At 38.1% G+C, this 22,637-nt stretch overlaps 5 protein-coding genes across 6 annotated transcripts; 2 read left to right on the top strand and 3 right to left on the bottom strand.

Moving 5' to 3' along the window:
- Positions 1-1,352: 1,352 nt before the first annotated feature.
- LOC111777210 (cyclin-dependent kinase C-1) lies at positions 1,353-7,270 on the top strand. 2 transcript variants are annotated; one of them, XM_023656692.2, is made up of 13 exons: positions 1,353-1,675; positions 1,825-1,965; positions 2,835-2,916; positions 3,196-3,286; positions 3,395-3,424; positions 3,590-3,699; positions 3,788-3,860; positions 3,953-4,073; positions 4,256-4,373; positions 5,568-5,707; positions 5,804-5,861; positions 6,384-6,454; positions 6,536-7,270. In XM_023656692.2, the coding sequence occupies exons 2-13, from the start codon at positions 1,856-1,858 to the stop codon at positions 7,074-7,076; spliced, it is 1,545 nt and encodes a 514-aa protein (XP_023512460.2). In that variant the 5' UTR covers positions 1,353-1,675; positions 1,825-1,855; the 3' UTR covers positions 7,077-7,270. The 2 variants fall into 2 exon arrangements, with proteins under 2 accessions (XP_023512460.2, XP_023512459.2); XM_023656691.2 differs by having other exon boundaries at positions 1,354-1,675; positions 1,816-1,965.
- A 1,166-nt stretch (positions 7,271-8,436) lies between these two features.
- Positions 8,437-11,154, top strand: LOC111777214 (calmodulin-7). The gene is made up of 2 exons (XM_023656695.2): positions 8,437-8,602; positions 10,476-11,154. Exons 1-2 carry the CDS (start codon positions 8,527-8,529, stop codon positions 10,847-10,849), a joined length of 450 nt encoding a protein of 149 aa, XP_023512463.1. The 5' UTR covers positions 8,437-8,526; the 3' UTR covers positions 10,850-11,154.
- Positions 11,155-11,900: 746 nt separating this feature from the next.
- LOC111777212 (mogroside IIIx synthase-like) lies at positions 11,901-13,434 on the bottom strand. Its single transcript, XM_023656693.2, has one exon. It carries the CDS (start codon positions 13,317-13,319, stop codon positions 11,949-11,951), a length of 1,371 nt encoding a protein of 456 aa, XP_023512461.1. The 5' UTR covers positions 13,320-13,434; the 3' UTR covers positions 11,901-11,948.
- A 910-nt stretch (positions 13,435-14,344) lies between these two features.
- On the bottom strand, positions 14,345-16,561 carry LOC111777213 (uncharacterized). Its single transcript, XM_023656694.2, has one exon. It carries the CDS (start codon positions 15,957-15,959, stop codon positions 15,507-15,509), a length of 453 nt encoding a protein of 150 aa, XP_023512462.1. The 5' UTR covers positions 15,960-16,561; the 3' UTR covers positions 14,345-15,506.
- A 133-nt stretch (positions 16,562-16,694) lies between these two features.
- On the bottom strand, positions 16,695-22,450 carry LOC111777621 (outer envelope protein 61). Its single transcript, XM_023657297.2, has 12 exons — positions 22,294-22,450; positions 21,941-22,182; positions 21,129-21,359; positions 20,725-20,781; positions 20,474-20,602; positions 19,676-19,753; positions 19,505-19,575; positions 19,220-19,266; positions 18,932-19,097; positions 17,833-18,382; positions 17,117-17,260; positions 16,695-17,017 (listed from the first exon to the last, which is right to left on the bottom strand). The coding sequence occupies exons 2-12, from the start codon at positions 22,022-22,024 to the stop codon at positions 16,871-16,873; spliced, it is 1,704 nt and encodes a 567-aa protein (XP_023513065.1). The 5' UTR covers positions 22,025-22,182; positions 22,294-22,450; the 3' UTR covers positions 16,695-16,870.
- Between the last annotated feature and the right edge of the window lie 187 nt (positions 22,451-22,637).

The raw sequence follows: 22,637 nt of genomic DNA, 5'->3' as shown, positions 1-22,637 counted from the left end.
CAGGGATGTAATTTGATTTCACCATTTAGACATCTTAGTTTAGAAGCATCTGATTGTAATTACGCAAAATATCTTCTATTCTATTTGATGACAACTTTGGTCGATATTTTTTTTTTACCATAATTTATTTCAAGGACCCCACATCATTCTTAAATACTAATGTGATACTACTGTTATGGCAAGTAATGAATGGAGATAGTATGAAAATTTGTCTACAAGTTTCGTTTCTTCTAGGTATGGAGGACAAGAACGGAGAACTACTGCTAGTGCTACAGTCCATGAGAGGTAAGAAGAACTTTTACTTCTGGCTTACACTGTGTAATGCACTATACATTCCAGATGTGTGTATAAGAAGAATTTAGGTGCCAATTTTGACACGGGACATCAAAAAGAAACTTAGAGTAGGGTCCATGAAACTAGATGAAAATAACAGCACCTCATTCCAAGCACCTACTGCCACTCATCCTTCTTACACTAGAAACTCCATTCTCAGAACCCAAATGCAAGAAGGATGGCACTCACATAAAGTCATCCCAAGGAGTTATTTCCACCAAGAAGCATGACAAACGTGAAGAATGTTGTGGTCGACAGTAGGCTTATAGCACTTGGTGACAGAAACTAGTGTTACTTACAAGGCAAAAGAGCAGAGAAGGCAAGTTCAGTCAAATATGGAGCCGACTTTGACAAGAATGGACTCACAACAATGGTGGCATCACACTTCAGTAGAACGGGCAATTCTAAAAGGTAGTATTGATCAAACACAAACCTGATTTTTGAACTGCAGATGAAGAGGCGCAATGTTGGTTGGGTATTCCACCTGGATATTGTGCAATTGCTTCTCAACCTGAGATACCAATTCCTTTTGTTGTTAACGAATACTACAGCGACAACAAAACAAAAGTAAATAATTCAACAAAAAGCCACCAATCCCTTATGCGGTTAACAGAACCCTCAAATTTCTAAAGCACCTCTGCCCTCATTGCTCTCTCAGAATTCTAAGAGAGACTTCCCAAATCCCTAAACTGATGAACCACTCTGTCAGTTGAGCGCGGGAAATAATGAGCCAAGAGTTTGATAAATTACATCCATATTTAATTTTCCATTTTTTATTTATTTTTGTTAAAATATTTGTTTCAAGTTTTAATTTTACAGTACTCAAAAATCCTAATTTATATCCCAAATTTAAAAGAATTTATATGAATATTTTTTAAACTAGTTTTAAATTTTAATAAAGTTAAAAGGGTAATACCTTAATTTTTTTAAAGAATAAGGGAACTCTTGATAGAACACTTAAATAATAATAATAATAATAATAATAATAATAATAATAATAATAAAAAAAAAAACCCTCCCTCTTCGCATTTTATTTTTCTCCGATATCTCCTTTTTCTGATATTTGCTGCAGCCGCTCTGACTTCTTTCTTGTTTCCCATCTCCCTCCTTGCCGCCATTTTCTTTTCTCCGCTTCCAATCCCCCTCTGCTGCAACCTCACGCCGCCACTCTGAGGCTTCCAAACAGAGGGTGAATCTTTGGTGCCAAGGTTGTCACAGGGCTCCACTCTCCTCACTCATACGTATGCTTTGAAATCTGGTGCGTACGGAACTGCTCAATCCCGTCTTTAATCTGCAGCTCTCCGGCGGCTCCCTTCACTCCTAACCCCAATTCCCAATTCAGGTCATACCCACTTTCTTTTCTTCATAAATTTTGGTTTCATCTTCTCGCTCTACATTTTAAGCTGGAAATATTTGCGTTATCGCTTCTTTTCTACGCTTAATGTCTACATTCGGATGGCTGATTATTTGATCCGGAAATAGGGTTTTCAGGGAAAGGAGAGTACGCGTTCAAGGGAAGACTATGGCTGTAACAGCCCCAGGGCAGCTCAACGTTAACGAGCCCCCTTCGTGGGGATCTAGAAGTGTCGATTGCTTTGAAAAACTGGAGCAGATTGGTGAAGGCACTTATGGGTCTGCTATTTGTGCCTATACCCTTCTCCGCCTTATTTTGCTAATCCGCTGTGTTAGTTATCATTTGTTGGGATTTGAAAATCTTTCTTCGCGGTTAATTTCAATAATCGTTTCTTTATTTTTATTTTCTTATTTTTTATATTTATTTACTGATATATTCATCTATGCTTTTCGTGGATGGGAATTTATCGGTAGTTCATGTGTACCAGAATTCGAGTTATGAAATGAAAACAACGGAACTCAAGCTTGTAACTTTTTTCTTTTGTGTATCTCATGTCAAATTGTCTGCTTCCCACGCGTGGGTATATTTTTGAATTGCATTTTCATTGAATTAATGCTTCTGGTCGAAGAAGATGAGAAGAATGCCTGTTGGGAAAGATGTTGTGACAGATTTGAACTGATACTTTAATATCTTTCTGTTTACACATTCTGGTGTCTCTATTAACCTATATTTCTTATATTGAAAATCATACAATGTTAAGACAGACAGGTAGATAGATAATGGGCCTTCTTAAAAAAAGTTTTTTTTTTTTTTCCATCAACGAACCGATATCACATGGACTTAAGGGTAACGATGCTCCTTCTAGCTTCCCAACTACATTCTCGTCCATATTACTTTCGACATAGCTCATGTTATAGGCATGCAAAAATTTCCTCTATGGGTGGGTTCCTCACTTTGATATGATTTGTATGCATGCTTCAGACTACAGTATTGGTAATATGAAAACTTCCCCTCACATTATTTGAATATTTTAATTACTTTTCTGCTCAAATTTGATGTTCGTTTATTTCTAGTTGATAGTTAAATGTCAATTTAGTTGCTCATAATGTATGGAGTAATTTGTGCTACCATGCTTTTGTGCTTGCAGTCAAGTTTACATGGCCAGAGAATTAAAAACAGGTGAAATTGTTGCGCTGAAAAAAATACGGATGGATAATGAGAGGGAGGGGGTATGCTTCCTATTCACTTTATCATTTTACCATCTCATATTTGTTTGTAAGCATTGTTGTTAACCTTGCCCTTTTACAAGAATACTTAAGTTGCTAGTGCTGGTTATTGTAGACTTAAAATTCTAAAAATTTGTGTGATCACTCTGTTTAAGCTGAAGCCATACAATGCCTGTTACGACATAATTGTACCAGCCATGGAAATATTCTGTTAGTGTTGAACTTGTATTTAAGCTTGAAGCTTGTTCAGTTATGTAACGTTCAGTTCATTTGTCCGTGTAGTTCCCTATTACTGCCATTCGAGAAATCAAAATTCTGAAGAAACTCCATCATGAAAATGTAATCAAGTTGAAAGAAATTGTGACATCTCCAGGTATCATTTAACATGTCACCTGCTTTGTTATGACTTACACTACATGATTTGTGGGGTTTTTTTTGCCTCATTTTGTACAATTTTATAAGTTTTGGTGTGTTTTTCCAGGTCCTGAGAAGGATGAACAAGGGAAGCCAGGCATGTTCTCTATCTTCATTTGCAGCATTAGGCTTCAATACCATACAACTGTCATTTTCATTTTAGTAGAATTTAGTTGCATCAGTGCAACCTTTCCCTTTTAAATTGTAGCATAAAATGCATGGAATGAGTTCATCTTATTCTATAGCTTATCTGGATCTGCAGATGGTAACAAGTACAAAGGTGGTATCTACATGGTTTTCGAGTACATGGATCATGATTTGACAGGTCTTGCTGATCGTCCGGGGATGAGATTTTCAGTTCCCCAAATCAAGGTACTAACCAAAAAGATGCATGTCCTTTTTTGTGATCAATAGCTATTTTGGCATATGTGAATCATGGTGGGTGTGTTTTTTTGGACAGTGTTACATGAGGCAGCTTCTCACCGGGCTTCACTATTGTCATGTAAATCAAGTACTGCATAGAGATATAAAAGGTAACTTAAAAGTCACTATTTATTGATTTCCCTTCTTTCTTATTCTTTTTTTTTTTGCTGTCTAGCTAATTGATTTCATGTTTTTGCTGCAGGCTCAAATCTGCTTATTGACAATGAAGGAAATTTGAAGCTTGCAGATTTTGGGCTTGCCCGTTCATTTTCTAACGATCACAATGCAAATCTAACAAATCGTGTCATTACCTTATGGTACAGGTAGATAGCTCTGCTGATCATGAAAAGTTCGAATTTAACTTGCAGAAACTTGTTCTTGTCATATCATCTACATTTCTCTGTATTTTTCATATGCACATAACTCTTCTTTCAATTATTAGAATTGTGGCCTTGAACTGAAAGGTTGTTGGTTGCACATACTTTTGATTATCATTAATTTACAGACCTCCTGAATTGCTCCTTGGGTCGACCAAATATGGTCCAGCTGTAGATATGTGGTCTGTTGGTTGTATATTTGCAGAGCTTCTGCATGGGAAGCCAATATTCCCTGGGAAGGATGAGGTAGGGGCTTTTCTATGCAATTTGTATGCTTGAAAAGAGAGGAGACTCAATACTGTCGTAATATGCTTTCTTTTTTTTTCTTTTTTTCTTTTTTTTTTTTTTTTTCTTTTTTTTTATGGTTTAAGTAAATGAATAACTGTATTATATTCACACCAAGTTCAAACGGTCATATTGTACTAATCTCTTGTCTCGAACTGTTCATTTTCATTCTGTTTGGGCAAAAGTAAATTTCAGTTGACTAGATTTGCGATCTATTTTAGTTTGTTCTTTAAATTCTGATACATTTGTTGTCCTATGTTTTCATTATTATATGTGGTGTCCACATCATATGCATGAGTTGTAATTTCGTAATAAATTTGTCATTTCCTCATGATGGTACTCCTGAATGTTTATTTTTTAAGCTACTTGTGGATCTGAGTATAACTTAATGAATAAGATACTTTTTACCACTCTAAAAGGCCAATAGTTTAAACCTTACTCCACAATTGCTGAACTAATGAAATAATTATGAGGTCATTTTTACTGGTGCAGTTACCTTCAAGTGACTGTTAATCAAATTGCAGATACCTATAAATTATCAAATATAATTAATTACTTGGGGCCTTCTATTTTTTATTGTAGTCAAAAGTAGTTTATTTCTTGATTTTATGTCGGTCTGTTATGTGTGGCATATTAAATGTATGTTTTTGGAATCACCTGACTCTCGAGGTTATAAATGGTTTGAAACCTTTTATGGCCATAAGTTTATGATGTAGTGTAATTACCAATGCAGTTTTCTTGGAACAGAGTAAACTTGGTTATTGTCTGCCGAATTTTTTTGTGAAACGACTTTATTTAAGGTCTTTGCCACTTCTCAAAATAGGATTTATGCATTTTGAATGACAAATATGCTTCTTGCTAGTTCTCAATCATTCTTCGTCTCCCCCAAACTTTCTGTCAAATTTGAACCTTGTTTACCTACAAGTTTCACTTGAATATCGTGAATGTTTTTTTTTTATGTATATTCACATCTGCATTAGATTTATGTATGATGTAATTCTTTACATATATATATATATATATGTAGTGCCTCTTTGAAAAGGGCCCTCACTCTTTTTTGCACCTCGAGCTTTAAAAGTTAAAAAGCCTTGAATTGTCGAGTTCTATGAGTTTGTTAAAACAGGCGTCCTTAAGCCTTTTTGTTAATTATTGTAGCCGGAGCAATTAAATAAGATCTTTGAGCTATGTGGTGCTCCAGATGAAGTCAATTGGCCCGGGGTTTCTAAAATCCCTTGGTACAACAATTTTAAGCCCACAAGACCAATGAAGAGACGTATTAGAGAAGTTTTCAGGCAGTAAGTTCAGCTGGTGCCTTACTTTTTTAGTGCATTGTAATTCATATCATCAACCTATATTCTCATTTATGCCTTTGATAATTTTGTTGTTTGTAGCTTTGATCGTCATGCTTTAGAACTGTTAGAGAAGATGATTACTCTCGATCCTTCTCAGGTATCACTTTGGTCTATCCTTTTCCTTTTCGATCTTTTTTTGTCTAGATATTGACCACTTCCAGCTCAATATAATTTTGGGGCAAATCATGAATCCCAAACATGCTCATGCTCTTACAATTTAGCATGATGTCTTGCACCGTCCCCGATGGTTGCATGCATGGGTGGAACTAATGCTTGCACCGGCTATTAGGCCCCTTGGTTATGAGAAAAAATTACTAAAAAGAAGTTTAGTTTTATTGCGGTGCTGATCTCTGAGAAAGAAACGGTGGTATGTATTTTAATAATCCCGTAACCCGTGGGTAGGAATATGCATTTTTAGACTGAATGCAAAATAAGATAGAAACGTGAGTGATTAGGATCTTTCATAGGGATGTAAATATATATTTGGGGTAGGGGATCCAGAGACTGCAAAATGCTCTACTCAATATACTATACCCCTCGTATCTATTATTAGTTGATCCAGGTTCTGGATTTCTTTATCTGCATTCGACTCTTATACCTTTTCTCACAATAAATATAGAGGATATCTGCCAAGGATGCCCTGGATGCGGAGTACTTTTGGACGGATCCATTACCCTGTGACCCCAAGAGGTAAGTGTGTATTTTTTTTTTGACGCCTCATCATTTCCATTTGATCTTCAATGCATATCTAAATGTTTTCTTCATATCCAGTTTGCCAAAGTATGAATCATCACACGAGTTCCAGACAAAGAAGAAGCGGCAACAGCAACGACAACATGAAGAAAATGCAAAGCGACAGAAGTTGCAACACCCACAGCATGCACGCCTTCCACCTATTCAGCAGTCTGGGCAAGCACATGCACACATGCGACCGGTACCCAACCAACCAATTCACGGGTCTCAACCACCAGTTGCTGCAGGACCTAGCCATCATTTTGGAAAGCCTCGTGGACCCCCAGGTCCTGGTAGGTATCCTGGTGGAAATCCCCCTTCTGGATACAACCATTCAAGTCGTGGTGGTCAAGGTGGTTATGGTAACAATCAATATGCTCAAGGACGAGGCGCTGCACCCTATGGGTCCGGTAACATGTCAGGTGCTGGTCCTCGAGGTGGAGCTGGAGGTGGCAGTAGTTATGGCATGGGAGCTCCAAATTACCCACAGAATGGTCCATATCCTGGTAGTTCTGGCACTGGCCGTGGCTCCAATGTGATGGGTGGAAACCGGAACCAACAATACGGGTGGCAACAGTAACGATATGATTGCAACTGCATTTTGTGTCTTCAGAAGTACGTAATTTGATCAAACATGCTCAAGTTTTTTTCCATCCTCTATCCTCTTCATATAATTAGTCATACAAATGGTTAGAGAAAAGCCTTGGATGCTTGTGAGCTCGAATGGCTGTTTCGTAAAATTAATGTATGCGAGCGGATCAGCTTTTTCTTTGATTTTTCCTTGCAATATTTGATTGCAAATGAGATATGAAATTAATTTAGTACTGAGCTAACAGGTAGTACAAGCAAATAGTTTGCAAAATATTGCTTGTTCCTAAACTCTCCGGAAATGAGATGTCCAATGTTTTGGCAGCTTGTTATAGGAGGCGATCAGGAGGAAGCATTGAGGAACCGTAGAAGGTAAAATGTGCTAAGTTCCAGCTGCAAATTTCCTCAAAATTTTCCTTCCCGCCTAATGAACTGTTCTGTATATCTCGAACTCCAACCCCATATGTTTTTGGGAGTGTCCATTTAAGCCATGATGAAATCAGAAGTACACATCACACCACACCACAGTTGAGGCCTAAGGAAACAGCAGTCATCAGCCGAACTTACTGATGCCACCTCTTGGTTTCTATCAACTCCAACTCCAACTCCTCCACTAAACTCACATCAATGAAAGAGACCACACATTTCCCTCCCCCACAACGAACACTCTCCAAACAACAATGGATTTCACACATTCTCTAAAATCCCCATATCCGCTTTCTATCTCTATCTCCTGAATTATGGGAATTGTTTCCACTTCAAAAATGAAAGAAACTAGTGGCAATGAAATCCAAAACTGGGAAAAAATACCAAAATTGATTCGATTGGATTGGGTTAGATCGATAGGTCCAATTGGACCGATTGTCTCCTGCCTTGCATTACCCAGTTGACGCACTTCTTCATATGTTCGTTTAGGTTGATTTAGACCTCTATGACTGTCGATATCATCTGCAAAGTTGTAGATTTTCGGAAGTAAAACATTTGCATATTTCACTTTAATTGTGTTAAATTTTAAATATGTATACACACAAAGGCTACCCATAGGCTATATAAGTATTTTTTTTTTTCTTTTAAATATCACATTAAAGATAAAAATACAAGTGGCATAGGCAGTTAGATAAAATATGGTATTTCCTTAAGAAGGTATATATGTGTAATGTAACTATATAAGTCGTTGAAGTGTCGAAATTCAAAATAGGAAACCTAAAAATGCATGTTGAATGAATGAGATGATACAAAAAAGTTGTCGAAAATTTATCCAAAATAAATAAATAAATAAATAAATAAAAGGAAACAATTAAATTTATCCACCACCTCCTCCTTGTTTATGATTCTCCTATTTATATGCCCTTCGCTGATTTTACCATTCTGACTTCCGCCTCGCCTGGATCTCTCCCTTCTTATTTTCCTTGGTTTCCCCCTTCCTCCCCGCATCGAATTCCATGGCTGACCAGCTTACCGACGATCAGATCTCCGAGTTCAAGGAGGCCTTCAGTTTGTTCGACAAGGACGGCGATGGTCTGCTTCTTTCAGATCCCTTCTCCATTTCGCATCCTTCTTTATCTTTTAATGATGCATGACCCCCCCATTTTAGATCTATTTTTGTGCTCCTGGAATTCTTATATATCGCCGTTGCTATCTATCATACCTCTTTGGATATCGTAGCTTTTTTTTTTTTTTTTTTGTCGTTGATTGTGTTCTGCGAGGATTATAATAATGTTTCGTTTTGTTCTTTCCATGTGTTTTTTTTTTTATTTATTTCGTGTTCCTGGGTTTTTTTCGATCCGTTTCTGTTTTCCTGCATTGTATATTACGATCAACCTCTTCTGCGGGTAGAAAGCTTGGAAATTATGGATGGCATGTCGATGTGAAATTTTTCGTTGGAAGATAGTTCTTTATAAGTTGTCTATTATAGTTTGGAATCTGGAGAATGATTCACTACGTTTCTGTATGGCATTCTAGTTGATATATTACTGCTGCGCCTCGTCAGCCAGTGGAATAACCTGTGGATCATTTCGTTTCTGTACCTTTTCAGTTTTCAGACGGTTTACGGTATAAGGAACGATACCGTAAACATTAATTGGTTTTACGTATTCCATCAAATATAAATTTTTCTTTCTTTCTAAAGTTTGCCTATGTATCACTCAATGCCAGCCTGAGTTGTTGAGCATGGGCTAAATTAGATATGTTTCGTTGGTCTGTAAGGTAACTGAACCTAATGCCCGGAACCGTTAACAATGAGCACAAAGAGGTGTTACCAACAATTGCAACTATAGGAACATTGAGCGGGACAGACGAGATTGGTCTTCTCCCACTAAGAAACGAAGAACACAAACTGTAGGAGACAACTACCTTGAGACTTTTTTCTTCTTTTTTTGGGTACTCTACCCACCATCCACATGAAAATATTGACTTAGCTAGGACTATTCGACTTACTGACAAGATTTGATCCAAATCTGCTACATAGGACAATTAGAAATTGCTTTTGCCAGGTATTTGACTGAAATTTTGTTTGATGAATCACCTTCTAGATTCTTCAATTTTCTATTGAGACCAAGGACCCACTATTCAATTAGACATCTAAACTCTTCAATTGCATCCTCTAGCTGATTTCATCTTGGGTTCTCTAAGAACTAGAGTCCATGTTCGAAGCAAAAGATAAAACACATTTTCTGTTGGGTCACTGAGAACAGCTGCAAAATTTCAACTGTAAAGATTGACTGCTCAATCAAGTATCCTTCCAAAATAGTACATCCTCTCATTCACACTCCAACCCCTTTTTGCAGAAAATTTCTCTATACAATTCTACATTTTTGAGATATCCTACCAAGGACCCACTACTTTTTCCCCCTTGGTTCTTTATCATAACCTGCTTCATTGAATTCATTAAGCATTACACTTAAGTCTAACACGTATTTGGACTAACATGAGCATAACTCAACTGAGTAAGACATATATTCAACTAAAAGGTAAGACATACAAATTTGCAACGCCACATGTTGTTTAACTCAATAAAGACTAACATGTATTGGTTGTTAATGTATGTCAAGCTTTACGCTCATTACATGAGTTGCATTTTGTTTGTTTTATTTATGTTGCATAGGTCTATTGTATTCTTTTCTTGCAGCAGTTGATTTACTTGCTACGTGTATAATCATAATTTATGTTACTTGAAGTTTATGCTAACTACATATTTCAGCTACATGCATTGAACTTTATGTCATTCTCAGTTACTCCATGATCTTTGAAATTTCCATTTTGCAGCTCTGAAACACATTTTATCCTAAATTTTTTGTTTTAGTGTATGGTTATTGCTTCTGCTTAGGATAAATCAGATGGTGAGTCCGCCTTATGGTTCGTAATAATGATTATCTTTTTCAAATTTTTATAGGTTGCATCACCACCAAGGAACTGGGGACTGTAATGCGGTCACTGGGCCAGAACCCAACAGAAGCTGAGTTACAAGACATGATCAATGAAGTTGATGCTGATGGAAATGGAACCATCGATTTTCCTGAGTTTCTTAATCTGATGGCTAGAAAAATGAAGGATACCGATTCAGAGGAGGAGCTTAAGGAAGCTTTCCGTGTGTTTGATAAAGATCAGAATGGGTTCATCTCTGCAGCCGAGCTCCGGCATGTAATGACAAATCTCGGTGAGAAGTTGACAGACGAGGAAGTTGATGAAATGATCCGTGAGGCAGACGTGGATGGCGATGGGCAAATCAACTATGAGGAGTTTGTCAAAGTCATGATGGCCAAGTGAGAATCAATCAACTGAAACCTTAAACCTCCTTAATCTGCTTGAAAAGGAAGAGGGATATGGGCAGATAAGTTGATGATATGACATTTTGTTTTACTATCTATGTTTGGGTGTCTCTCGTTTCCATTATTTGCGGTACTGTCTCTCAGTATCCTGTTTTTTTTTTTTTTTTGCTGCAATGATTTCTGTAGTTTGGCATGGCTGTTCGTGTCGGTAGTTTCTTTAATTTTTGAAATTTCTTTCTACATATGATGCTATGAACCTAGAACAATTGGTTGATCGAATCAGAAGATTTTGGTTGTGGGAAAGTTATAGCTGTCTTTAGTTGTTCCCAAACTTCGCATCCTTTTTTCTTCTTTTTGGTGATGAACTTGCCTTTGCCTGAGAATAATTTTGTTTCACTGATCCTTTTTATATGCTAAATTGAGTTCGGATGAGTAGAAGTGTAGTTGATTGATAGGTAAGGATGTGTAATAATATGTTCAAACTTTGGGCTTCCGGGGGAGAGGAATGTAAAAGTTAGAAGGTATTAGGACTTAGGAAGACAGATGATTTAGTCCGAGAATGGGTTAATAAAGAAGAGTTGGAGTATAGGAAGAAAGTAAATGTGTGTGTGTGTGTGTGTGTGTGTGTCTGTGTGTGTGCGTGTTTGTGTGTTTAAGTAATAAAATAGAAAGAGCCTTGTGTTGTGGGTAATATGTTTGCATTTGTGTGTTGTTTTGTTGTTATTGATATGGATAGACGGGCGGACGCGATGCTGCAAGGGAGCGGCAGCAGGAAGAAGAGGAAATCCATGATACTCTCCAACCATAAGAAAACACGTGGCCTCCTCAAGTGTCGCATCCACCCATGTTCTGTGCTTTAGTTACCAGCTTCTTCTAACTCAATTCACTTCATTCTTTTACTTTTCTTTTAATTATTAATACTAATTAATTACTGACTATTTTGCGTCTTCCACTCTTCTTTAAATATATCACACATTCGACAATAATATACTTTCTTTCTTTACTCTATCACATAACATAAATCATTATTTACTACGTAGTAGTAGTGATAATAATAATGATAATAATAATAATCTTATGAAGTAAACAAAGAAAACTCATATTTTAAGCACGACGGAAATTACAGCCACCATCTCATCAATCATCATGTCGTCGTCGTCTCTTCTCCTCAAAACCTCCCTCATTTCCCTTACTTTCTTCCAAATGTCTTCCCTGCTTTTCTCGACCACCACTTGTTTGATCAAGCTGGCCACTTGGTCTCTCTGAATTTTGCCGTCGGCATCCCGCTTGGCCTCCACCCCAATCCCAGCTTCTTCCAGAAGTCCGGCGTTATAGGGCTGGTCCAGATGCATGGGAACTCCTATTACGGGTACCCCAAACCTTATGCTCTCCAGTACCGAATTCCACCCACAGTGACTCACAAATCCCCCAATGCTCCCATGTTTCAATATCTTCCCCTGAGGCGCCCATTTTTTCACCACCATCGCCCTCTCTCCCGCTCTCTCCACAAACCCCTTTGGCAATGCCTCTTCAATCCCCCTACTACTCTCTTCTCCTTTCGGAAACCTGACCACCCATATGAAGTTAGCCTCACTCTCCTCTAACCCATGTGCTATCTCTTCCATTTCTTCCTTCGGCGGGAAGTATTCGCTTCCAAATGACACCAAAACGGTCGACAATGCTTCCTTTTCATCCAGCCACTTTTTTATCCTCCAATACTCTTCATCTTCCTCGCCCTCACTCGGTTCGTACACCAAAGGACCAACCGACACAACTTTCTTCTTCAAGAGAACGGACAGATAATCCATATATTCCCCCTCCAGCTCTCTGAAGCTATTCACAAGAACTACATCGCAAGAAGCATTCAAGCAATACAGAAAGGCTTCTGCACCTCTGCGGGTTTTTTCTGAAGTGGCTCCATCAGCGGTGGTGTACTTGGCTTTCCAATAATCGTGGAGAACAAAATCAGAGAATGGGAATTTAGAATCCGGGTAGTGAACGGAGTGAAGGGCATGGGCAATGATGGAAACTGCGGTGGTATTGAAGTTAATGGCCGGAATATTGAGGGAGGAAGCAATTCGAGGAGCCCAAGGCTGGAGAGAGTCATAAATGAGGAGATGCGGAGAAAGTGTTTGTAAAATTACCTCGAAGTGTTGTGCAGCCGCTGAGAAGGCTTGGTGAAGAATGGGTTTAAGGTGAGAGGGGAGGCCGTTGGTTGTGTGAAGATGGGGAGGAAGTTCAGGAGAGGAAGGGAGATGGAGGTCCACAAATTGGATGGAAGAAGGAGGAGGGATTAGGTTTGGTTTAATGGAGTCAAGGTTAACAGGGGTTGAACAGAAGTAGACGTGGAAGTTCCTCCTTGAGAGAGCTTTGGCCAGCTCCAAATAAGCAGAGAGATGGCCATAGCCGATCCATGGAAGCATCAAAACGGTTGTGGTGGGGGTGTCTACTGCCTTCTGGGCATCCATGGCTATGTTAGCCGATAACAACAATAACTTTGTTATACGAATGGACCGAACAAGAACAGGAAAGTAGAAACTAGAAACTAGAAAAGGGACGGCACGGAGTATATTATTCGATTATTTTACAATTCTTGTGAACTCCGAGGCGTCGATGGAAGCAAGGTGAGATATGTGTCTCGTTTTTCGCGTAAAAAATGTCATAAGCCGCATCTGATGAACAATGAAGTGTTCCCAGGTTTACACACCTCTACAGAGGGTTGCCAAATTGCTTGGCGTCGATGGAAGCAAGGTGAGATATGTCTCGTTTTTTGCTTAAAAAATGTCATAAGCCGCATCTGATGAACAATGAAGTGTTTCTTCCAGGTTTACACACCTCTACAGAGGCTTGCCAAATTGCTTGTAAATGGTCTTTCACAAGTTCCAAGGTGGGCAGCCTTATTATTACAAACACGTGAATCCGGGGATGCAAGGAGTTTGCATCTTGATTCTTGGCAACACAAAACCCTCCAAAATTATCCCAACTCCTCCATTGCTATTTCTAACCATTTTGCATCCTCCAAAATAACAACACTAATAGTGTTGCTTCTACTTCATCCTTCCATCCTTTCAATTCAAGTCAAACCAACTCACTCTTCCCCAATCCCTCCAATTCTCTCACTATTTCTCTCCAAATCCCAAATCCTCGTAACTGCATCAAAATACCTTGGGTGCTTATGCAGCTTTCATTGATTCCATGACTGCAAGCCCTTCGGTCTTACCCAACTCTTCAATTATTAACAAAATTTCAAGTAATTTCTCTGTTACAACACCTTCGGTCTAACCATTTCGCTCACGATACCCCGTAAAAGCGCTGCTTTCTTCAGGCAGAGGTCCTTGTCCGGGAGGGGAAAAACCGCGAAACTCTCTTCAGCAGATCCTCCATTGGAGTTCGGAGTAAGAATTCAGTAATCCAACCGAAAATGTCCTCGGTCACGGTGAACATAGGATGGGAAGAAGAAAAGAAGGGGGGGGGGGGGGGAAACCTAAATGACAAAAAAAAAAAAAAAAAAAAAAAAAAAAAAAAAAAAGAACACAAAATGGGAGCTTCGATTTCAAGAGAATAGAGATTTACTTCAATGTTAGACGGAAGAAGCTGGCGGAGAAGAGAAGACGAGATGATGATAAAGCTAAAGACCGACCGTCACTAGAGAATGGAGATGGCAGACAAAACAATTTTTGAATTCGCACAGGTGCTTTCATCAACCCAACTTTGAGATGTTTATTTTTTTAGAAAAAATAAACAAATAAAATCGCAGATATTACTAGAGAAAAGAAAATACCAATGCACAGCCCAAATTTTAGATTGTAGATCTCCTAAAGCCACGTCATTTTTCAGTTCGTCGCAGTCGCCGGAATCAATGGAACCTTGAATTGCCGGCGAGAACTCTGAATATATATTTGATTCTTGCGCGCATTGGGGCGGTGGTGACGCTTGAGGGCTGTATGTATATGATTTGGGGGAACTTTTTGAAGAAGGTAAACCACCAAGGGCCTCATATGTTTTTTTTTTCTTTATCAGTTTTGATTTGTGAAACAATTTAAACCCTAAGATCATTATTTATTACCCCTTGGCATTGCCCTTTATAACCATTGTATTTTAATATATAATAATTAAGTTACAACTGAAAAAAAAATTCATCAAAATTAAATGTATCAACTTAGGCTTGGGCCTTGTAACTCGTAAATCCATTGAACTTCATTAGTTTATGAATCTGTATAGGTATAGATAAGAGATTACAATAAATGTTTAAAATTGAAATACAAAACTAATCACCAAAATTCATAAACTAAATCGTTATTTTCTAAAAATTTGACTTCACTTTATGCAGTAAGAAATTCAAATAGTTACTTTGTATTTTGGTGAATTTCAAAAAGTGGTTTTATGTGTGTTTGATGGTTTTGAGTGATAGAAGAAAGGAAATGAAAAATGAAAGTGGTTAGATTTAGGGTTATCTTAGATTTTCTGAAAATATATGGTTTTAGTTATCATTTGTGGAAGAGAAATTCTTAACCATATAATTGAATATATCATGTATGTGGAGAGAAAAAAAAGAAGAAAGAAAGAACGAAAGAAAGGAAAAATCTTTGATCATCATGGATCCCATTGTGTGATTATAGAACCCTAAAAAATTCCTTGAACCAAAATTTGTACCGTTAGGTTTCTCTCTGAGAAGGTGTCCTCCAGAAGCCAGTACCATAAAATTGGTCCCACATCTCCTTCTCCAATTCCACATCCTCCGATGACAAATACGACGACGGAAGCGATTCTCCCCAATCCTCCTTTTCACCATCATGTTTCGGCCCCTCCTTACCTACAGTTGCACCGCCCGCCGCCGCCGCCTTGTTTCTCTTCGTGATGTGACGTCGTTTTCCCCTCTTATTCCACGCCTTTTTGCAGAGCCCCACTGGAACCTTGTAGACGGTCAATATCAGAAGGTTCATCATGCTGCATGGAAAGCAACAGCATATTGCCGCGCACTCCGCGGCCGTTCCGCCGGCCACCTCCGCGAACCGCGGCTTTTCCTTAAGTCTGTTGGGCGACTTGTCTGTCAGTAGTGGTTGCTGGCGAGTCTCTGGCGGGGATCGGAGGAGGACGTTCTGATTCATAGTGAGTTGAGCAGGTCCAATGGATCAATTGACGTAAAGAAAGCGTTTAGGATGAGAGTATTCAGCGGAATGGGAATTGAGAAAGAAAGAAAGAAAGAACGAACGAACGAAGGGGATAGCGGTGTTGTTGAGAATGAGAGAGAGAGAGAGAGAGAGAGAGAGAAAGAAAGAGAGACGAGGATGCGATGAATCGGAAGGAGAAGTATTTGTTGTAATATATATGGGAAGCTAAGTTTAGGAGTCCTTAATGAAATTCAAACGCCAGACGTGTCTTCCACCCACCACTCGATCTTCCAAACAAGCTCTTATTTTCTCTCTTTAATGGAAGACATCATTTAATAAACAAATGAAAATAAGGACAAAACTGAAGGTCGTTGGTTTTATGAGAGTGATTTGGTTGGAGATAATATAGAAGGGGAGGGATGGGTGTGGCCTTCGAGCTCTTCAACTTCTTAATTTATATATATATTTATATATATATACAATTTGAATAATAATGTGTGGAGCAATTCCGTGTCCATGCTCGCTCCTCCACCCACCCATCATTTTGTCTTTTTTCTCGGCTTCCCTCATTTTCTTCTATACAAATTCCACCGCTCTCTCTCTCTCTCTCTCCCTCCCTTCCTAATATATTCTAATAATATCAGAATCACATACACGATGATTCTTTTGTCCACTACCTTATACGTGCCTAAATAAACTATAAAAAAAGAGTCCATTTTTGGTGTTCAAGAATTGCCCAAACCTTTATCCATTCGAGGGGGACTTGCCCAAAATAAACTATCAAATTCATAAATCATAACTAATCCCAGTAGCTTTATCCATTCGAGAGGGGGGACGGGGGAACAAAATTGTTAATATTTCCATAATTCTACTGCAGACAGGGAGGGGTGTGGCGGCAAGGGCTTATCTCAACCGCCTATAACTCCTAACCGATGAAGAATTACTGCCAGTATCAGCATGCATATTGCCAAAATCATACCAGGACGTCCCAGTAACCAACTCTTTGCCTTCTTTCCACCTTCAACGCCTCTTTGAATCTTATCTGCCCAACGCATCTGCAATCATCATTTCAGGTAAACCAGTTAGCAAATCAGAACCATAGAGAACACAGAAGAATTCCTTCCGAGAATAACAGAAGCCAACGCAAAAACTACCATTTTATCCAAATCCTCGGGTGAGAAAGATGACATAGCTTCCTGAGCTTTTGCTGCATCCTCAGGCGAAAGCTTCAGACCGAATTGTTCGCTCATACTTGCCATCGCCTCTGGACTCATATTCTTAATCATTGATGTGAACATCTAACAGATTGCACAAAACCAGTAATTAAGAGCGAGCAAAGTATATCTATAAACTCTCAAGGGAACATTGAAGCTTCTAACAGCACGTACTATATATACAACAGAGGCAACTAGGTAATCTTATCACATCCTACAAAATTCACTCTTTATTTTTATTCAAAGATAAAGGCTCATTGTTTGAAGAGAAGGCAGGGCAGATAAAACTTGACTTAATTTTAACAAGAATAAACGAGAGACCTCTCCAATAATTCTCACAGTGGTACGACAGTGGCCATAAGCCCTCATAAATTTGCTTTTGATTTCACCCAAAATGCATCGGAGATGTTATCCCTTACAAATGTATTCATCATCCTCCCCTGACTAACCAACGTAGGACTTCAGTCATATTTTAAAAGTGAGAGAGCATCTCACCTCACCTTAAAAAAAAATAAAAATACTAGAACATGTGTGACTCCATGCATCATGGTCAAACGCATCAAAAAGTTGAAAAAAAAGAAAAGAAAAGAAAAGAAAAAACAACTTCTAAAGTATTCTATTCACTCATTATATCGCTTATAGTAAGATTTACAAACCTGCTGCATGGCTGGATTTTTCATTTGATTTCTCACTTGTTCTTGCATATCAGCAGAAGACGTTGGAATAGTTGAGTTAGAAGAACTTCTTCCTAAATTTGAAAACGCTCCATAAGAACTAGTGTTGTTCATAGTACTACTTCCACTGATACTGGATTGTTCACCCTCGAAAGATTTTGATCGAGTATCAGAATCTGGTATATTGTCATTTCCAGAAGCAGAGTCATTCCTCTTCAAAGACGATGCAGTTTCAAACATCCTTTGTAGGTCTTCAGGTGGCATATTACTCATTATACGACTTGCTGAACTGAGTAACTCGGGAGTCATGTTTGCACTATCTAAATTTAGACCTAAACCGTCGCCCTTAAGGGGGTTCGCCTCTTGGAAAGAAGAAGCCAATTTAAGTATTTCTTGAAGCTCATTTGGAGACATCTTGCTGATCATATTTGAGGCCGTGGCAACCATGTCTGGAGATATCTCTCCAGGTTTTCCAACACTCAAAGCAGCTAGAGTATCGGGATCAGCATTTGAAACAAATCTCTGAAATGATCTACAAAAGAAAAAATCGGAGAATAAAAACACTGGTCGATAATTAATAACACTCTCCAGCTGAAAATCTTGTTCCATTTCCAAAATAAGAAAAAGGTCAGAAGAAAGTGATATAGAACTTGAATAGACAAAATTCTCATAAATATTCAGGGACCTATTGAAAAAAAAATGCACTACAATTTTTTTAATATAAAAGGGGAGGGGAGGGAGGGGGGTGGGTGTGGTGGGTTGAAGAAGGAAAGGGGGAAGAACGACGACAGCCCCAAAAAGAAGCCAATAACTGAACTCTTTGGTGCTCAAAGTCCAAATTGAGACATTGGTCTTACGCGCGCACAAAAAGTTTGTCCTGCTTTTCCAAATTTCCCAGAAAGGGCAAAAATAGAACATGTACGAGATAATAAAGTTCAACGCCTATTAATACTGACGAAACATAGTTTTAAAGAAAGAGAGAAGAGACAGAGAAAGATGCCAAGCTCAACAACTTCAATGATTCACTGAACACCTACTATCAAACAATCAAGTTGAAAAATCCCAAATAAAGCATGCAGACCTGATAGCATTTGGATCATCTTTCATCCCCTGCAAACGCTCGGAGTTTATACTCTTCTTGTAGGCATCATCAGTTTTAGAATTGTCAACGACTTCTTGTGGTCGTGAGGCAGAAATATTTGTAGATGCAGGGTAGTCTTCTTCAACTATTTCTTCAATGACAATTCCTATGAAATGAGTTAGAAATGTAATGTCAAATTCAATTTCTACGTAATTTTTCATCCCACCACTGTCAAGCTACAGAATATATCCGACCAAAGAATATACTGAATGAGCAAAGAGGACATACCTTTTGAAACATTCTTCCCATCTTGTTCCAATATTTTCTTGGCATCCCTGTGGCAACAATTAGTTCCACAGAATATATCAGACTAATGAAGAACAGGTAATAAATTCTTGGTTAAATGTCTCACATACAGAAGCAGCACTCTGAGAAAACGCATGCTTGACCCAAAAATAAATAAATAAATAAAAACTGGAAAGGTGAGCAATTTCTTTATCTAAGCCGTATAAAGACTGGTAGGCAAATTCAAGTAGACAAGTCGCATGAAATAGTGAGGACGAGAGAACTCACGATAAAACATCTGCAATAGTTTCATCATCAGGAGAAATTTCATGTGCCTTGCTCAAATCAGAAACAGCATCCTAACAAAATGAAATCCAATGAAAAAAATCAGCAGACAGTAGAATTTGAATGAGTACAATATCAGAAAAACAGTTAGGTAGCCTATCGTCCCAAACTCACTTGAAACTGACATAATTCTTTATATGCTTGACCTCTCCGGTAAAGTGCTTTCACATTTCTTGAATCATATGCCAAAACCTAAAGTAAGAGAAATTTTTGGCATCAATAGGTACAAGAATTAAGCATTTGAATAAATATCACCTTTGAAATAATAATCATATGCAAGAAAAGAAAATCCCTAGAATAATGGAGTGTGAAAATTGTCCACTGAATAAAAACAATTCTGGCACCTCATACATGGGAGGTTGTCAAATCATAATCCATGAAACAATTGAATTCCTAAAAGCGCATGGCCAGAGTGCATCATTTGGTATATTTTTTTTTTTAGCAAAAATGTCATGTAAAAGATATTTAGAGGCATGAATTCCATCTCCCCATCAATAGGGTTGCTGCCCAGATCTAAAACCTGTCGATAAACATGAATCGGCGTGTGTTAATTGAAATAAGGGAGTTCCTTCAACCAAGTAATGCACAATTTCATTTTTTTTTTTTTTTTTTTTTCCTACAATGCTTGGAAATCTTCCACTTCATAGAGCTTCATGCTTCAAGATTTCACACCAATTTGAACAGTCCAATTGGAATCAAGATTGTACATTTTATTTGGTGAAACACATATTCTTCATCACATAGCTCGTCTAGGCACTTAAAAGTTCATCTCAACTCTGATTATATATGCAGTAAGCATATAAGGAATTGCACCATGTTGATAGCATACAAAAAGAAATCCCAAGACTACATCACATCAATATGGTAAACTGGAATTCCAATATTAAAAAGGGGGGAAAAAGTCTGCGTTACCTCAGAACCCTCCCTTATGCAGTCATGATACTGTTTTGTATTCAAGTAACATGACATCAAATTGAGTGAGCAAGCCAACAGAAGTGTTCTTCCTTTGGAAGATGAAATCCTCTTGAGGTTATTCTTAGCCTAAGAATATCGAAGCAAAGACAGAGAGTTTTATGAATTGGGTTGAGCTGCCCGTTATACTCAGAGAGATTGTAATGACTGGAGAGAGAGAGAGTACAATCTAAGGAGTATAGTATACTCACGAGCATATATTTTTCCAAGGCATCATTGAACCTTCCCTGATTGTGAAGCTTGTTCCCCTACTTGATGAATTACAAACCAGAACATTCACAATAGAATCAAATACATCGTTGAAGAGAAAAAATCAACAGAACATAACATAGAAGTAGAATAATAAATGTTCCCCCCGTTTTATTTTGAAGTATATAACATAATGAAGTAACTAAAGTTTTTTTTTTTTTCCTCCCACCATAACAACAGCCTCTTCGAGGAATGGCGTCTCAGCCAAGGTTATATGATCAGAATCTAAGACACAATATAACCTAGAAATGGAGAAAACAAGTTTTTATATAGACTACAATGTCCAGCGGAAACTTTTCCGTTGTCACCATAGAGCAGTGTTTGAATCAAACCGTATAGATATTACCTGCGTCTTCAGCATTTCAGCAGCATTAAATTCATGGTTGACCTGTGCATCAGCACAGGTACGCATAGTTGCAATCTCTTCAGGCGATGCGTTAGCCATCTTCTCACCAATTTTAGCCATATCCTCTGGACGGGTGTGCTTCAACTGCTCTGCAGCATATCTCAAGTCATCAGGACGCATGTTCTTCATGCTATCTGAGGCCATCTTGACTAACTCTGGATTTGCCATCACCTGAAAGTTTAGAGAACTCAGCAACTTCAGTTACATAGTCATACGAGGACTTGAGTAGACGCACACCGCAAGGCCAAATACACGAGGTATTTGTTGCAAACAATTAACACTAAAGTAGTAGAGCGTGCAAATGATTTGTTCAATCCTGGGAGGGTTCATAAAATTGCAAACTAAATTAAGTCAGACTCGCTAAATAATCCTCACACGACCGATCCCATGATGCTTACGTAGCAACTAGAAGTTTTCTGGATTAGTTTTCTTTTAAGATCCAAAGGAAACAATCAACAGAGCCCTTTCGTAAAAAAGAATTAAGTGCAGACAATAGAACGGAGTAAAGCTGAATGATCTTCATATCCATAGATTATAAAATTCAAAATTTCCTTAATAGGATGGGGATCGTCATATCAAAATCATGAATTAAAATCTGCCGCCGACTGAAAATGAAATTTAGGGCAATGATATTCAATTTAAAAAAAAAAAAAAAAAAAAAAACCAGTGAGGTCCCAAGCTTTACATCTCGATCTTGAATTGTGAACGAAAAATAAAATGAAAAGCGAGGGAATCAAATTATAATTCCATACCTGTTGTTGGAGTTTGGCGAAGTCAGCTGGGGACATGCGACTCATCTGTTCCTGAGCCAGTCTCATCAGCTCCGGATCCATCATTCCCGTTCGATACAAAATCTTCCTATGTGGCACTCGATTCAGTAAACAAGTTACTTATCGCTTCTTCTTCAGGTAGAACGGGAGAGAAGGTTCGGATTACAGGCAAAATTATAGTGAAGAAAAGTGGAGAAGGAGGATCCGGGGGTTCGTACAATTCACTAGAAGACAAAAGAGAAGCCCTAAAGTCAGAAATGGAGGCCGCCACCGAAGCTGTGAATCGTAATCGGAAAGGAGATGGAAAGTAACGACGGAATAGTCTGAAAGATTACCTCAATAAGCTTTTGTCCAGTCTTGCTGTTGATCGGTTGGAATTATGGAAGGAGATGAGAAACGAAAAAGAACGAGGAGCACCAAATATCTGTCAATTCAGGGTCCCAATTGACCCGCCTTTTTTCACTTCTTTCTATGTATACATTAACGCATCCTATTTTTGTATATGAGTTTTTTCTTCTTTTTTTTTAAGTTCAACAACTTTCATATTTGAAGATAATTTCATGTTTTCTTTTTTTTTTGTGGGTTCTATTATAGAAATACTCGTTTCACTTGGTATTTTAACTTTTTATTTTTTCAAATACATCAAGATTTGAGAAAGAAAAAAAAAAAGACTAATATA

The sequence above is a fragment of the Cucurbita pepo genome, chromosome 16, assembly GCF_057944985.1.
Source record: "Cucurbita pepo subsp. pepo isolate OVF chromosome 16, ASM5794498v1, whole genome shotgun sequence".
NCBI lineage: Eukaryota > Viridiplantae > Streptophyta > Magnoliopsida > Cucurbitales > Cucurbitaceae > Cucurbita > Cucurbita pepo.
This window is presented reverse-complemented; position numbering and strand designations above follow the sequence as displayed.